General features: G+C 39.2%; 1 protein-coding gene across 1 annotated transcript; it reads right to left on the bottom strand.

Annotated features, from left to right (window-relative positions):
* Window positions 1-9,321: 9,321 nt before the first annotated feature.
* Window positions 9,322-15,672, bottom strand: LOC113666932 (uncharacterized). The gene is made up of 2 exons (XM_089189289.1): window positions 11,073-15,672; window positions 9,322-10,690 (listed from the first exon to the last, which is right to left on the bottom strand). The coding sequence occupies exons 1-2, from the start codon at window positions 15,347-15,349 to the stop codon at window positions 10,624-10,626; spliced, it is 4,344 nt and encodes a 1,447-aa protein (XP_089045415.1). The 5' UTR covers window positions 15,350-15,672; the 3' UTR covers window positions 9,322-10,623.
* Window positions 15,673-17,467: the final 1,795 nt, after the last annotated feature.

Here is a 17,467-nt window from a genome sequence, read left to right as displayed (position 1 = left end):
TGTATTAATACAGAACAAATTTTCAAGTGAGAACCTAAGATAAATATTTAGGTATTGTAGCTTTTCGCAAGTTTGACGTCGGAATCCGATATAGATATTATTTTTTCCTACGCGTAGATTGCTTTTGAAATTCATGGCAAGGGGAGATATTTCGCCACGTGAAATTGACTTTTATTAACACGCACGTTGTTTGTGAAGTCTTAGATGCTGCGTCGTAAATATAATTGTCCACATGATGCCCTAACGTCGATTGCTTTTACCTTTCCAAGGCGATGTCACTAAACTTCTGGATAAAAAGAAAAGCCCGCAAGATTTGGCCGAATTACCCTCAATCTACCCCCTTATAGTTATGTTGTTGTTAATGTCTATTTAGTCACCGGAAATTCATTGTAAAGGACAATAAAATTTTCGATTAGTTCAGCCAATCCCTTGAGCACGCATATCGTCAAGTGATATTCATTATGTTATTTCATAATTTTTCTTCCTTTGTCAACTCGTTCTCCATAATATTCACTAGAGTAGTTTGATGGTTACTGGTATGTCGTCAATATGAGCGTTCACTTATCTCACGGACGGGTGGAGATTGTATGCTTGGCTTGTAAGGGTCATAACTTCTAGGTGACTGGCCAAGGGGGGAACTGGTAAGTCTACTGTGGTAAGGGAAGTCATCAACAATTTTCGAGCGGCTGGAAAAGGTTTCTGTGGTATTTTCCAGTGGTATAGCATGCACGATCCTGGTGCCGCTTCTATCGTGCATTCCTATTATGGATCAGAAATTGCAGACCTATCACGGGGACAGCTATCTGCTTGGTTGATTGGGACGATAGATTAATGCGAGGTGTCACTGTGGGGATGGGAATAACAGTGATGGCAAAGTAAGCTTAAAACAGCAGAAATCGTCAGAAACTAATATGGACACACAAGATGTGTGTACTTTTATTGATTTTACGTGTTAAATGTTGATTTCTCGAAATATTTCTCGCGATAAATCCACCATATTTCGCTCCCCATTCTATTCTTAATAACGAGTTCAACGCTCGTAACTTAACACCAAGTCACACAACCCGTGACGCTTTCAGGAATTAATCGGTTGCTTTTTCTCGAGACGTGAACTCGGACCACCTCTGCCGACACTGATCAGTAAAGTTCATTCTGCATTATGAATATGTCTTAATATGGGATTGATGTTAGTTTTTGATCACGTGATTGCTGAAACCATAAGTTTCTCAAATTAAACAATGCCTAACAATATCTTAACTACTGAGGTTGAAATATATTGTATAAAAACCTTAACGGTTTGAAGAAAGAACTTTAACGGTGGAGATATAAAGTATCCGTTCAACGGTAAGGTACGCTTATACTATGAATGCAATAACAGTGAATTTAAGAAAGTTTCACTCCTCTGAGAAAATTAAACCATCTCTCTCCGTGAGCGCGTAGCCTCACAACTTATCTTCCTGCGCGAGACTCAGGCGCTTAAACGGAAAAAAGACAGATTACGGCTTTAGAAAAAATATGTATCGTAGAAACCGCCGTTAGTATCCAAAGGTTTAAGAGAAGGGTATCTCGACAATGAAACGCTTGTGTACAAGTAGAAATATGGCATTTCGAATCTAGCGCGATCTCTGAATCGTTCGTTCAACCCTCCTAAACAGATTCAAGTTGATAGCTGATGTAGAGTCGTAGCCACTGGAAAACCACGTGATCAAGCACCACGGATTTCCTTCAGCGAGGGACGGTCCACAACATAAATAAAGGTCTGATTTTAGTTTTTTGATCATCAATTGCTCAAATTGAACGATACTCAATAACATTAGTTGATGAGGATAAATTATACTGTATAAAGCTACAGATGTGGTGGCGATTCAATCGCGCCATCAACCGCTTTAATGAAGGGCTAACGCTCGAAACAAGACATAACTACATATTGCAAAAACAAAGCTCGAAAAAGCAGCTAGTGGGCTCTGCCATAAGAGCCTTATCTCTCCACAGTTACTAAATAACTAAAGCTGATAAAAATCGAGTGACTAGGAAAGATTTTCAATCGCGCTAACCAAGATGTTGACAATGTGGCTGATGCTTTGAAAATGAAACAATAAAAATAATGAATTACACTCAGGACTTTTCTCGACCTTCAACTTCCGCTGTCAGAGTGTTTTAGGTATTTAGTTCTCGTGTGTTTTTTAGGTTATTCCCGTCCCCCCTCTAGGCTACTCGAAATAAAATTGCATATTGAAAACGGTTAGTGGTCATATGTTAAAATGCTTATCGACCTAATTTTCCTTCCGGCCCTTCTACTCAATCAATAAGAACGCAGTATTTTGGTTTTGTACGTCACACTTTTATCGCTCATGATGTAGTTGAACATGGAAAATGAGAAGAGTTATTCTTTTTTTAATAAGAAATGTCAGGCTTTAGTGTTTACCCCTTTGAAAGGTTTGATTTTCATCACAAGATAGATCACAGTACAACCTAAGTTTCTTTTTTTTAACGCTAAGCTATCTTTGCGTGATAATGGACTCATTGTCTTCGTGAACTTTTCATTTTCTAGCGGGTGTGATTTGCATGATCGAAGCCAAAAATACCAACAAAACTTAGTGACTTTATTTTGGTTTGGCACGTCACACTATTCTAACTAATGATGAATTTGAGCATCCAAAAATGACACATCTTACTTTGTTTATCCGAAAACGTCAGGCTTCAGTGTTCATCCCTTTTAGTACGTTAGAATTTGCATCACGAGATCGATAAGATTGAGCGACAACTAAAGCTTCTGTCTTTAAACAGTAAGCTATCTGTGCGTGAAAACTGACCCACTGTACACATGAACTTTTCATTTTCTTGCGGGTGTGATTTACATGATCGAAGACAAAAATAGTAACTGATATAATAGATAAAAAAAAAAAAAGAAAACGGACGGAGTGGATCGGTAATTTGCTCGAACATAACCATATCACTGGTCTTACCTTTGAAGGCGTTAATCCAATGACTGAAATATGACAACAAGTAAATGAGGAGGTAGCTTGACTTTCAGTAATAATCAATAGTTATACTTAATAGTTATATATTTTTTTTGAGGAGGGGAGAGAGGTGGGGGAAATGGACTTCACTACAGTTACGTTGTAAGATCCGCGCATCCGGAAGGGACTTTCCTGAAAACTCCCAACGGCAATTCACGCTGTTCAACCTTTTTGTTTCCTCTTTACCTCAGACAAGCGCAAGAAACTTGCAACTAGAGGGCACTAACACCCAGCGATCATTTGAATGATAAAAATTATATATGGCTTAGGTTCTTCTTTGTCTTTGAAAAATAACAAACAATTGCAAGCTTGACAAGCTTGCTTCCCATTTAATTTAGTATTTGTGTCTCCAAATTCGGGGAAATTTCGTTTTCCAAGGCTACACTGTCAAATCCAAACAAGTCACATTTGAGAATTATGGGCGCACTGTAGTAGAGGGAGGGTCTCAATGGGGTGATGGCTTTTACGGCTAACGGTTAAAATTTTGGCCATTTTACTAGTAACGGTTAACATCATTCCATGAGTTGTTACCAGAAATCTTTAACAACTCAATTCATAATTTGTTACCAGAAATTTTTTTTGAGGTTTGATTTTTTTTACGAATAAAGGTTAAAATTTGACGATTTGTACGCTTAACGGTTAGATTTTTTTGTGGCCGTTTCATGGCTATCGGTTAATCCCATTGAGACTCTCTTGAAGTATATGACGTCTCAGATCAGTGGTAAGTAACTGAAAATAAAAAGATTCCAAACGTAATTTTTTGCTATCGTATGCAGCTGACACTATAGATGTTTCACAAGTTATTTTCTATTTATTAGAATCTGAGGCGTTGGGAACATTTTTCAAATGGGGGGGAGGTGGGGGGTTTTTGGTTGTGTCGTATTTGAATTTAAGGGCATTCTGGCCAGAATGTTTTACTATCGTGAATTGTGGGATAGGGGGCAAAATCTCCCGATGAACCCCTTGCATGCCCCCTCTAAGTATCAAGAGGGTCGTAAAAGAGTGTTGGCATGGCTTTTACGGCTAACGGTTAATATCTTTCCATTGTTGCCACTAGAAATGTTTTTACCGTTAACTCTTTTACGAGCTAAGGTTAAAATTTGTCAAGTTTTACGCCTAATGGCTCACAAAAATCTTATTAAGACCCTCTATCAAACACTGTTGCTGCCAATTTGTGATTAGGAAAAATGAGAACTGTGATCAAAAGTATTTAACAAAGTCACTGAGAATAGGAACTGATCAATTATCAAATACGATCAAGTAAAGGATCAAAATGGTATGTTTTTTTTCCCTGGAGCGATTCATTATGTACGAGACGTGAACTAATGATTGTCATTTCACAAAATGTTAATAGCCAATAAGAAATATATCTCCAATATTGCAGAAGATCATGTAGTGAGAGTTAAACTGCCCAGTTTTCATGCGACTTTCGAAAAGTCAAAACGGAAATCGAATACTAAGGGAGAATTAATGAGAGGGAGATATGGAGAGCGAGTTAGCATTTGCTCAGAGGATTTGAGCGTTCCAACTCAAGTGAATGAATTTCGGTTTTGTACGCCACAATTTAATGACCAATGATGGAATTGAACATGTAAAAATAACATATTTCATTCCTTTTTAACAGGAAACGTCAAGCTTCTGTGTCCGTCCGTTTCGAAAATTAGAATTTCATTACAAGATCCCTACCAGTAAAACTAAAGCTTCTTTCTTTAAACGGTAAGCTATTTGTGCGCGATAATCAACTTTTCATGAACTGATTTGGAAAACCGATCAGCAGTTTACTCCGCAGTGAATCTAATTCGGTTTTGCACGTCACACTTTTATAGCTTCGAATCGACCATATGTGGTTCACCATACCACACCTTCTAACGTGTACAACTCTCGTAACTTAACACCGAGTCACACAACGCGTGACGCTTTCATGAACTAATCGTTTGCCTAATCTCGAGATGTGAGCTTGGGCCGCCTCTGCTGACATCAGTAAAGGACATTCTGCATGATAAATATATCTTAATATAGAATTGATTTTAGTTTTTGACGCGTGATTGTGGAAACCATCAGTTTCTCAAATTAAACAATGCTGAACAATCTAAGTTAATGAGGTAAAGGTTAAGGGGTAAATGAGGTAATGAGGTAAAGGTAAAGGTAAAACCATAAAGGTTTGAAGAAAGCCATATAACGGTGGAGATATGAAGCATCCGATCAACAGAAAAGTACAATTATACTATGTATGCAATAACGTTGAATTTAAGAGAGTTTTAGTTCCTCTGAGAAAACTAAAACATCTCTCTTCGTGGGCGCGCAGCGTCATGAATCTTCTTATGCGATACTCTGGCGCTTAAACAGACAAAAAAAAGATTTGTGCTTGTATGCCCGTCTATCGCGTCCTACTTGGCTCGAAATTTTTAAGAGTTAGTGTTCATATGATAAACTGCTTATTGACTGAGTTTGGTTGGGTCGGATGGGATGATGTAATTGAACATGAATTGGGTCATGATGTAATTGAACATGAAAAATGAAAAGTGTTATTCTATTTTTAATGGAGAACGTCAAGCTTATAAGTGTTGACTCTTTGAAAAGTTTGATTTACATAACAAGATTGACCACAGTAAAACCTTGGTTTCTTTCTTTAAACGGTAACTTATCTTTGCGTGACAATCGACTCATTGTCGTCGTGAACAATTCATTTTCTAGCGGGTGTGATTTGTATTGACTGTATTTCGATTTAGCACGTCACTCCTTTCTGACTAGTGATGGATTTTAGCGTCCAAAAATGATACATCTTACTCTGTTTAACCGGAAAGTCAGGCCTCAGTGTTCATCCATTTTGGAAAGATTGGATTTCCTTGACGAGATCGATGAGATCGAGAGTACAACTAAAGCTTCTGTCTTTAAACAGTAAGCTATCTGTGCGTGAAAATTGACTCATTGTACTCGTGAACTTTTCATTTTCTTGCGGGTGCGATTCATGAATTAATCGTTTTTTTTTCTTGAGATATGAGCTGGGGCCACCTCTGTTGACATCAGTAAAGGACATTCTGCATTATGAATATGTCTTAACATAGGATTGATTTTAGTTTTTGAGCACATGATTGTGGACACCATCAGTTTCTCAAATTAAACAATCTTGCTAATGATGTTGAAATATATTGTAGGAAACCATTACGGTTTGAAGAAAGCAATTTTACGGTGAAGATATGAAGCATCCGTTCAACGCAAAAGTAGGCACATACTATGTATGCAATAACAGTGAATTCAAGAACGTTTCAGTTTTTCTAAGAAAATCAAAACATCTCTCTTCGTGGGTGCGCAGCGTCATAACTTATCTTCTTATGGGAGACCTTAGCGCTTAAACAGAGAAAAAAACGGATTACGGCGTTTAGAACTGAAATATGTACAGTAGAATCCACCGTTAGTATCTAAAAATTTAAGTGAATGGTGTCTCGACCATGAAACGCTTGTGTACGGGTAGAAAACGGAAATTCAAGTCGAATCTACCATGATCTCTTAATCGATCGTTAAACCCTCCTAAAAACAAAGTCAAGTTAATTGCTAGTGCAGATCATAGCTAATGGAAAACCACATAATGGAGCACTACGGAATTCCTATGATATCTGTTCAAGCATTTTCCATGGTATGATGCTTCCATTTCATACATACTAAGTTTTTTTCTAACTGTCCAACAAAGATTGGAAGCTAACAACTGTGAAAATACTTTGTTTGTTTCATTAGAGCCACAAATGATACTACTAAACAGTGTAAATCCTTATTTGTATTAAACTAAATTCCATTTCTTAACAATTCTCAAATAGAGGATTAAATAATTTTTCAAAGATTTAAAGGTGAGAAGGAAAAAAAAGGTGAGACTATATGATTATTTTTGACTGTTGACAAAGAAATTAAAATTTAATACAGATCAAATAAAAAACCCTTTGAAGGTCCATTGCAACAGTTTCCAGTTCATACACATATACAAAGACTGTTTTATTTCCAATCCAACAAAAGCTGCCTTAAGCAGGCATTGAAAGATAAAAATCTATGATAATACAAATAGGGATTTTAGGGCAAAAGGGTAATTTATTTAGATCTTGTGAGTATAGTTGTCAGTTGGGTTACATCTCCTTGCAAGTGCATTGCCTTACCTCAACTTTTAATTTCTTTTTTTTTTTTTTCTATCAAAGAAATAAAAAATGTTTCAACTTAGGAGAGAGAGGCCACTCCTACACGGTGGATGTGGTGACCATGCCCACCACGTCAACCTTATTAAAAATATAAAATATGAATCAAAATGAAATCAACTGTCTCTCATTCATTTTATGAATGTAAATTTGCAGCAGATTAATTCAGCCATAACTGCAAATGATAACTTTTTACCAAGCCTGAGGGCCATACAAGAGAAAATTTTCCTGAGTTCCTTACAAAAACAGCGGATGGCCAATATTCCTCAGTAGAATTTGAGCAAGAAAAGTTAGCAAGTGATTCATCACATTGCAGTTGGATTAAACTTTTTAGTTTTAAATTTGGTGCCTTTCAAAACAAAAATACATGGATTATGATCGTTTCGCAGGAAACGGTCTGCATGGAAAAGTGCAGAACAAGTAAGAACCAGATCAGTGCTGGTAATTACCTCCATACTACCGGAGTTATTCGGTTATGAGGCTCACTCGGCTTTAAGACGCACCCCCAATTCGGCAACTTCATTATTGCGTGTTTTCAAACTGAAAATATCGCTAAAATACTTGGCTATAAGGCGCATCGTTGTTTGGGGAGTAAAGATCGGTCAAGTTTATTGTAAATTCTTTCATAAACTTATAAAAAAGCGAAAAAGTCGCGTATTGATTTTAGTTTACCGTTAATTAACAAAAGCAGAATTGTCGACCACGCGCACAAACAAAAGCCTTGATTAAACAAAAGCAAAATGTCACACACATAAACAAAAGCCGAAAAATGTCACACATTTAATCACATGAGATAAACAAATGGCAAAAAAAAGTCACACATTTAATGACAACCTATCGGTACATATTAATTTTTAGCCTTCCCTCTCGGGAAACATGGTTTTAAAGTATAATATCAATTCGATCAACAAAATCAGTAGTTGCAAATTTACTTCACCTGGTGAACATCATCTTGCGAAGTCTACATTCAGCACAATCATGCCAAACTCGCCGTCATTCTAATGATCTCAACTTCAAGTTGAAAATCGTAATTGAAGCTGAAGCTGTTAACAACAATCGAGAGAAAGCGAGGGAATACGGAATTTTCGAATTAATGGTTTCGAATCAATAGTTCGGCCATCTGAAGATGACAGCCAAGCGCGCATCCATGGACCGTCACCGACCAAAAGATCCCGAACTTCATCAACTGTAGGCCGACTGGTTCAGTGATCAAAGGAGCCAAGGTAAGCAAATGCCTTCTTATCTAATACATGAAAGTTCACACGGCAACCAGGTGGACAATCAGACATAGTTTGATGCTACTCTGGTTTTCAGATTTAATGAAGTAACCGAAGAAGATACAATTCATAGACCCAACCTTTCGACACTCCTGTCTAGTGCCTTCATCAGGGGTGATCTAGACGCTGTAACTAGAGGTCCTTTTATATGATCACTAATTAGCGGCCTTTTTTTTTTTTCTGACGAGGTGTAAATAGGCGTCAGGAAGCACGCCGCCCTCGTCACGATCTAAACCTCCTCCCAAAAACATTCAAAAGGATGTTTTCAATGCGCTAATCGCTCTCAAAAAGGATCCGGACAGGCTCGTATTATCTGCTGACAAGGGTAATTGTAGTTCGTGTAGTGTGATCGTCCGGGTGAGTGTAGTTCTGAAAAGAACTGTTGTTGGTGACTGACGTTTCGACTATCTGTGCGGTAGTCATCTTCAGAGTCAAGTGAGGAGTAGTTGTCAGTCGATGATGTTTCAGTTTTGATGATGTTATAAAGTCTGGTCTGTTGAACGTGATTAATGATTGGTCCAATCACGTTCAACAGACCAGACTTTATAACATCATCGACTGACAACTACTCCTCACTTGACTCTGAAGATGACTATCGCACAGATAGTGGAAACGTCAGTCACCAACAACAGTTCTTTTCAGAACTACACTCACCCGGACGATCACATTACACGAACTACTGATACTCCTGGGTTCAAACCATTTTCACTTTAAGGGTAATTGTGTTGTGGTTATGGACAAACAGCAATATCACGACAAAGCTTTGTCTCTGCTTAATGACAAGAGTACGTATGCTGTCTCTGATCCTACCAGAAAAACTCAAAGAAAGTTAAACAAAATGTTGCTTGATTTGAAAAAAGCTGGTAAAATTAGTGACTCTACGTACAAAATATTATACAGTAGTGACGGCTTTTGTCCACGTTTTTATGGCTTACCTAAAATTCATAAACCGGGAATTCCTTAGAGACCCATTGTCCCTTTTGTTAATTCTCCGACTTATGCAATTTCTGGTTATCTTGCGAGAATTTCGTCGCCTGTTGTTGGGAATACTGATTACACTGTCAAAAATTCCTGCGAATTTGCGGATTTCAGCCACAACGTTAAAGTTGCTCAAAAACCTTTTAAAAGACTTCAGTTAATATGCATTGGCGATATGCATGTTTTGAACTAAAAACATACTTTAGTACCCACTGGAACGTATAGTGTTATGTATTTCTACTAGAACGTTAAGGACGTAACTGCCAAAAACCAGTTACAAATAGTAACGCTCTTGATGAAAGGGAACCAGCGACTAGTTTTGCTGTTATTACAGGGTGTTACCAATTAACTTATTCTACAAGAGATGAATTCTATATCCCAAGACAGGATTACTTCCATATTTTCGCTGCTTCGCGCAGGGTCCATAGCACAAGAGGCAAGTGACCAGTTAAAAATTGAAGTATTGACATGCCCGCATGACGCTACCGCCATCCGCAAGCGATTTTAAATTTCTGTCTCCAAAGATCAGTTCTGGTCAGGATATACTTTAATGTTTTATGGCCATGCGATTTTAATGTGGCATTTCCACATCAGCGTGTTCTTGAGCTTTTGTAAAGCCGGAAGTGATACTTCTTTACTGGAGCAGATAACTTCAGACACGAATTTCTGCAGAACTTCGTCAGGTATCCTCTTTCTCCTCTTTTAGTCGTATTTTTAAGCTCTGTACGATTTTTTTTAAATGTGGAGTGCTTCGGATTTATTTTTAGGATGCGCAACGCTTCTCCTTTTGCGAATCCTATCTTAACGCCACTTAAAATGTGTTTACGGGCCGGCACGACTCCTTACAAAAGGTTTGAAAATACAAAAATTAAACTCGATTTTAGTGGTTTGTTTAATACTTAAACTACTGTCTTAACTTTACTGAATGCGTTTTACTCAAAAGGCTTACGTAGGTCAACATTGTTTCGTGCTTAGTATATCAGAATATAATTTTTGCGTGAAAGACAAAAAATTGTTGAGTACATAACCATTACCTCCTCCTGAGAATATTAGTAAAGAAAGCACCAAAAATTGGAATAACTCTCCCCTAACCTGGGATAGCTCTTTTTTTAATGTCGATGAAGTACCGGATAGAGTATTTTCTCTACTTATTTCTGATAATTTATCCATCTAAAAGTCTTTTAACTCTGTTCCCTTCGAGTACTTGTCATTATTTACTCTATCGGGGTCTTTTTTCCTGCAAGAAAAAATTTGAAATAACCAAATTTATTATTACCTCAATTAATATTTTGGATATAAAGCAAACACAATTACACCAAGCACGATATATAAAAATAATTGGCTATTACTTGTATCTCATTGGTAGGGAGGCATCTGTGAGATTCTATACTTTACACAATAGAGCGGGATAGTAACTCTTCAAAAAGGAAAAAAAAGTGTGTGTATAGTCATATATATATATATATTTATTTATATTTATGTATATTTATGTATATTTATGTTACCTGATGCTCAAGGTAACAAATGATCCCCATCCAGTCAACGACCAGTAAGTCATAGCCATCTTCACATCTAATTTAACTTTAATTTATGAAATACTTGTTCTCACGGAGTCTTACCTCTGCTTGTCAAACTCGAGTCTCACATCATCTCCAATCAGCGTAAACGAAGCCCACTCAGAAATTTGGTTCAAGCCGTTTTTTCTCATCCACTTCATGGCCTGATGAAGGGATTCACTGGCACTTTCTCCTTCAATGAGGTGTTCGTAGAACCGACTCATCAGCTTCTCTGTTGCTGAGTCTGGAATGGCCCACAGCGCAACCAATACCGAGCGAGCACCAGATCCTAAGAACGCACGGGCAATTCCTATAACTCCTTCGGCTCTTATCTCTCCACTTCCACTGTGACAGCAGCTAAGTACCACCAGTTTAGCTCTGACTTTCACTCGTGAGACGTCAGCCATCGTCAACATGTAAGCTTCCTTCGGTGGGATAGCGTTTTGACTGTTGGGAGTAGGAATGGGGGAGAGTGCAATTTCTCCTCTTTCCGCGTTACCATGGGCAGCAAAATGTATCAAGCTCACTGAACTTATCCGCTCAAGTACCGCCTGCTTCGTTGCTTTCTTTTCAACTAGAGGCGGAACACCCACCAGTCGTCCGACCATCTCCGCTTCCTTTCTTGCAGCTGGCAATGGTTGCAGCCAATTAACCTTGGGATTGCCTATTACCAAGGCACCAGTGTTGCTGTGATAGTCCTCTGGACTATCTTGAATGTTCTTGAGTGTTGTCAACGAAGGAATGATACGGATCTTATGAGTCTCTGACAAGTATTCGGCTCCTTCCCTTTCACTCAGGGCAGCAAAGGGAACTTTGTACAACCTGCGGTCAGGAACAATAATGACTTCAGGCTTATCAAGCAAATCAGAAACGGGGGAAATGAACATTTTGTAACACAAATATAGACTTGAAATCATTTTCTCGTCCTCGTCCTCGGCCTCGTCCTCCTCCACGAGTCGCAATCTTGCTGAGCTCTTTTGCGCGGGGGAGAGAGGTTGCAATTTAATCGTATTTAAAGACCGATCTTCACAATCCTTAGTGGGCAAAATACCAAGACTCCGGAAATTATAATCCAAAAATTGACTCAAAGACAAATCTTTGGGTAACCCAGCCTGAACTAGATTCTCTTCTGGTGATACTCTTCTATAGTGAAGGACTCCACTTGTTTTCAAGATCCACAAATGCAGACAATTCTGAAAATAAGAAATGTACAGACAAGTACAGTTTTTTTTCTTACTTAAAATGTTCTCAATGCCAAACCAAGATTGTGGATTAGCAGAGATATGTGTTTCAACTGAGTACTTCTCTGCCATTAAGTCTGATAGGCCTCTAGCTCGACCCAACTCCTCAACATAAATAGCATCCCGAGCATTTCCGGTGTCACAAAGCAAAGTACAAAGCAGTTTGTAGGGAAATATTCCTGTGTTCTCCAGAAATGATGTTTTGAACTGATCATTGGCGCCCAAGAAATATCTAAGCTCCTCATACTTTTTAATGCACAGATGAAGACACGACAGGGAGTCTTTTATTTTATTTTGGTCTAAATACAAAACGGCGTAACTTCGAAGGATTTCGAACTCATTTCTTCCATCTCTAATATCTCTGGATATGAATAAAGCTTTCTCCAAGCATACTTCCGAAGCTTCAAAATCACCAACAATTCTAAACACAATTCCAAGGTTTCCGTAGTCAGTTGCCTCCCCTTCTCTGTCGCCAATTTCAGTTGTGATGACAAGCGCTTTTTGGAGACACTCTTCAGCCTTGTCGTATTGGCCAAGCGACCTAAACACAGTACCTAGTTTTCCATAACATGATGCCTCCCCTTCTCTGTCACCAATCTCGGTTTTGATGACAAGCGCTTTTTCGAGATACTCTTCAGCCTTGTCGTATTGACCAAGCGACTCAAACACAGTACCTAGGCTTCCATAACATGAGGCTTCCGCTCGTCTGTCGCCAATTTCAGTTGTGATGACAAGCGCTTTTTGGAGATACTCTTCAGCCTTGTCGTATTGGCCAACGCACAGAAACACAGTACCTAGGTTTCCATAGTTAGTTGCCTCCCCTTCTCTGTCGCCAATTTCAGTTTTGATGACAAGCGCTTTTTGGAGATACTCTTCAGCCTTGTCGTATTGGCCAAGCGACTTAAACACATTACCTAGGTTTCCGTAACATGATGCTTCCCCTTGTCTGTCGCCAATTTCAGTTTTGATGACAATCGCTTTTTGGAGATACTCTTCAGCCTTGTCGTATTGGCCAAGCGACTTAAACACAGTACCTAGGTTTCCGTAACATGATGCTTCCCCTTCTCTGTCGCCAATTTCAGTTCTGATGACAAGCGCTTTTTGGAGATACTCTTCAGCCTTGTTGTATTGGCCAACGGACAGAGACACAGTACCTAGGTTTTCATAACATGATGCTTCCCCTTCTCTGTCGCCAATTTCAGTGCTGATGACAAGGGCTTTTTGGTGATACTCTTCAGCCTTGTTGTATTGGCCAAGCGACCTAAACACAGTACCTAGGTTTCCATAACATGATGCTTCCTTTCGTCTGTCGCCAATTTCAGTTGTGATGACAAGCGCTTTTTGGAGATACTCTTCAGCCTTGTCGTATTGGCCAAGCAACCTAAACACAGTACCTAGGTTTCCATAACATGATGCCTCCCCTCCTCTGTCGCCAATTTCAGTTTTGATGACAAGCGCTTTTTGGAGATACTCTTCAGCCTTGTCGTATTGGCCAAGCGACCTAAACACAGTACCTAGGTTTCCGTAGTCGGTTGCCTCCCCTGCTCTGTCGCCAATTTCAGTTCTGATGACAAGCGCTTTTTGGAGATACTCTTCAGCCTTGTCGTATTGGCCAAGCGACTCAAACACAGTACCTAGGTTTCCATAACATGAGGCTTCCCCTCGTCTGTCGCCAATTTCAGTTTTGATGACAAGAGCTTTTTGGAGATACTCTTCAGCCTTGTCGTATTGGCCAACGGACAGAAACACAGTACCTAGGTTTCCATAGTTAGTTGCCTCCCCTTCTCTGTCGCCAATTTCAGTTTTGATGACAAGGGCTTTTTGGTGATACTCTTCAGCCTTGTTGTATTGGCCAAGCGACCCAAACACAGTACCTAGGTTTCCATAACATGATGCTTCCTTTTGTCTGTCGCCAATTTCAGTGGTGATGACAATCGCTTTTTGGAGATACTCCTCAGCCTTGTCGTATTGGCCAACGGACAGAAACACAGCACCTAGGTTTCCATAGTTAGTTGCCTCCCCTTCTCTGTCGCCAATTTCAGTTGTGATGACAAGCGCTTTTTGGAGACACTCTTCAGCCTTGTCGTATTGGCCAAGCGACCTAAACACAGTACCTAGTTTTCCATAACATGATGCCTCCCCTTCTCTGTCACCAATCTCGGTTTTGATGACAAGCGCTTTTTGGAGATACTCTTCAGCCTTGTCGTATTGGCCAACGTACAGAAACACAGTACCTAGGTTTCCATAGTTAGTTGCCTCCCCTTCTCTGTCGCCAATTTCAGTTTTGATGACAAGCGCTTTTTGGAGATACTCTTCAGCCTTGTCGTATTGGCCAACGGACAGAAACACAGTACCTAGGTTTCCATAGTTAGTTGCCTCCCCTCCTCTGTCGCCAATTTCAGTTCTGATGACAAGCGCTTTTTGGAGATACTCTTCAGCCTTGTCGTATTGGCCAAGCGACCTAAACATAGTACCTAGGTTTCCGTAGTTGGTTGCCTCCCCTGCTCTGTCGCCAATTTCAGTTCTGATGACAAGCGCTTTTTGGAGATACTCTTCAGCCTTGTCGTATTGGCCAAGCGACCTAAACACAGTACCTAGGTTTCCATAACATGATGCTTCCCCTTCTCTGTCGCCAATTTCAGTTGTGATGACAAGAGCTTTTTGGAGATACTCTTCAGCCTTGTCGTATTGGCCAAGCGACCTAAACACAGTACCTAGGTTTCCATAACATGATGCTTCCCCTTTTCTGTCGCCAATTTTGGTGGTTATGGCAAGGGCCCTCTCAAAATATTCCTTTGCTTTTAGGCTTTCGCCAAGTTTATAAAGCATAAATCCATACTCTCTGTATAAGTCAAACAGTTTCCTTCCGTATCTTTCCGCACTTATGTGGTCAGAGATATGACGATAAGCGCTGAAAAGAATGGCATAGATGTCGCTGTAAACTTGTAGCAGTGCCGAATCAAATTGGTCTTTGCTGTTTTGGTCGGTGCAAGTTAGCAAAATCAAACATTCGCTGCATATCTCAATGGCTTTCTGAATGCGATCTGAGTTGAGCAAGAACAGGGCAACAAGTAAGGCGATGCTCATGAAAGGTGTCATGGCTTCTGCTGTTAGGTTTCCATTGCAATCCTGTCCTGTTATCAGGGAAACATTATTTTTATTAACACAATACTAAACAAAAAAAGAAAAAAAAAAAAGAAAACAGACGGAGTGGATCGGTAATTTGCTCGAACATAACCACATCGCTGGTCTTACCTTTGAAGACGTTAATCCAGTGACTGAAATATGGCAACAAGCAAATGACATCAGAGATAGGAGGAGGCTTGACTTTCAGTCAATAGTCATACTTAATAGTACTTCATATATCTTTTGAGGAAGGGAGAGGTGGGGGATGAGTTTCGGTTTTGTACGTCACACTTTTATGACCAATGATAGAACATGTAAAAATAAATTATATCATTCTTTTTTTAACAGGAAACGTCAGGCTTCTGTGTCTATCCATTTCGAAAATTGAAATTTCATTACAAGATCGATACCAACAGAACCAAAGCTTCTTTCTTTAAACGGTAAACTATCTGTGAGCGATAATCAACTTTTCATGAACTGATATGGAAAACCGATCCGTAGTTTACTCCGCTGTGAATCTAGTTCGGTTTTGTACGTCACATTTTTATAACTTCAAATCGACCATCTTTCGTTCCCCATACAATTCCTTATGACGTGTTCAACTCTGGTAAGTTAACACCGAGTCACACAACGCGTGACGCTTTCATGAATTAATCGTTTGCTTTTTCTCGAGTGTGAGCTTGGGCCGCCTCTGTTGACATCAGTAAAGGACATTCTGCATGACAAATATGTCTTAATATAGGATTGGTTTTAGTTTTTGATCACGTGATTGTGGGAACCATCAGTTTCTCAAACTAAACAATGCTGAACAATGTTAGTTACATTATGGTTGAAATTTATTGTATGAAACCTTAACTGTTTTAAGAAAGCCATTTAACGGTGGAGATATGAAGCATCCGATCAACGGAAAAGTACGCCTATACTACGTATGCAGTAACATTGAATTTAAGAAAGTCTTAGTTTCTCTCAGAAAATTAAAACATCTCTCTTCGTGAGCGCGGAGCGTCATGACTTATCTTCTTATGCGAGACTCTAGCGCTTAAGCAGACAAAAAAACAGATTACGGCGTTTAGAAAAATATGTACCGTAGAACCCGCGGCTAGTATCTAAAAATTTAAGTGAATGGTTTCTCGACCATGAAACGTTTGTGTACAAGTGGAAAACGGAAATTCAATTGGAATCTACCGCGATCTCTAAATCGATCGTTAAACCCTCCTAAAAAAGTGTCAAGTTAATAGCCAGTGCAGATCTTAGCCTCTGGAAAACCACGTAATGAAGCACTACGGATTTCCTATGATGTCAGCGTGGGACAGTCTAGTTTTATGATCATCAATTTCTCAAATTGAACGATACTCAATAACCTTGTTTTAGCTAATGAGGATAAATTATACGGTTTAAAGCCACAGAGATTTAAAAAGTCGCCGTAGAATCAATTTATTTCACTGTGGTGACGATTCAATCGCGCTATCAACCGCTTTAACGAAGGGCTAACACTCGAAACGTAACATATTGCAAACATAAAGATCAGGTACTGGATAAAGTAAATAATAAAGGGATAAAGCAGCTACTGGGCTTTGCCATAAGAGCCTTACCTCTCTACAGTTACTAAATGACTAAGGCTGATAAAAACCGAGTAACTAGAAAAGATTTTCAATCGCACTTACCAAGATGTTGACAATGTGGCTGATGCTTTCAAAATGAAACAACAAAAATAACGAATTACTTTTCCCAACCTTCCGAACTTCCGCTGTCACAGTGTTTAATGCATCCAGATCACGTGTGTTCAGGATATTCCCTTCCCCCTCGGGGCTAATCGAAATAAAAGGAAAAGTTTTAAATTGCATATTTTTTTGTGTGCTTGTATGCCCGTCTATCGCGTCCCATTTAGGTTAAAAATTTTTAACAGTTAGTCGTCATATGATAAAATGCTTATTGACAGAATTTGGTGGGACCAGTGGGGAAAATATTTAGCTTAGGGTCATGAAGAAAGGACCTCGCTGTGCCCCTACCACTCAATCAAGAAGTACACAGTATTTCGGTTTCGTACGTCACACTTTTGTCAGTCATGATGTAATTGAACATGGAAAATGA

Source organism: Pocillopora damicornis, chromosome 12 (assembly GCF_964200805.1).
Source record: "Pocillopora damicornis chromosome 12, jaPocDami1.2, whole genome shotgun sequence".
Classification (NCBI taxonomy): domain Eukaryota; kingdom Metazoa; phylum Cnidaria; class Anthozoa; order Scleractinia; family Pocilloporidae; genus Pocillopora; species Pocillopora damicornis.
Note: the sequence above shows the minus strand (reverse complement) of the source record. Positions and strands in the feature narration are given on the sequence as shown.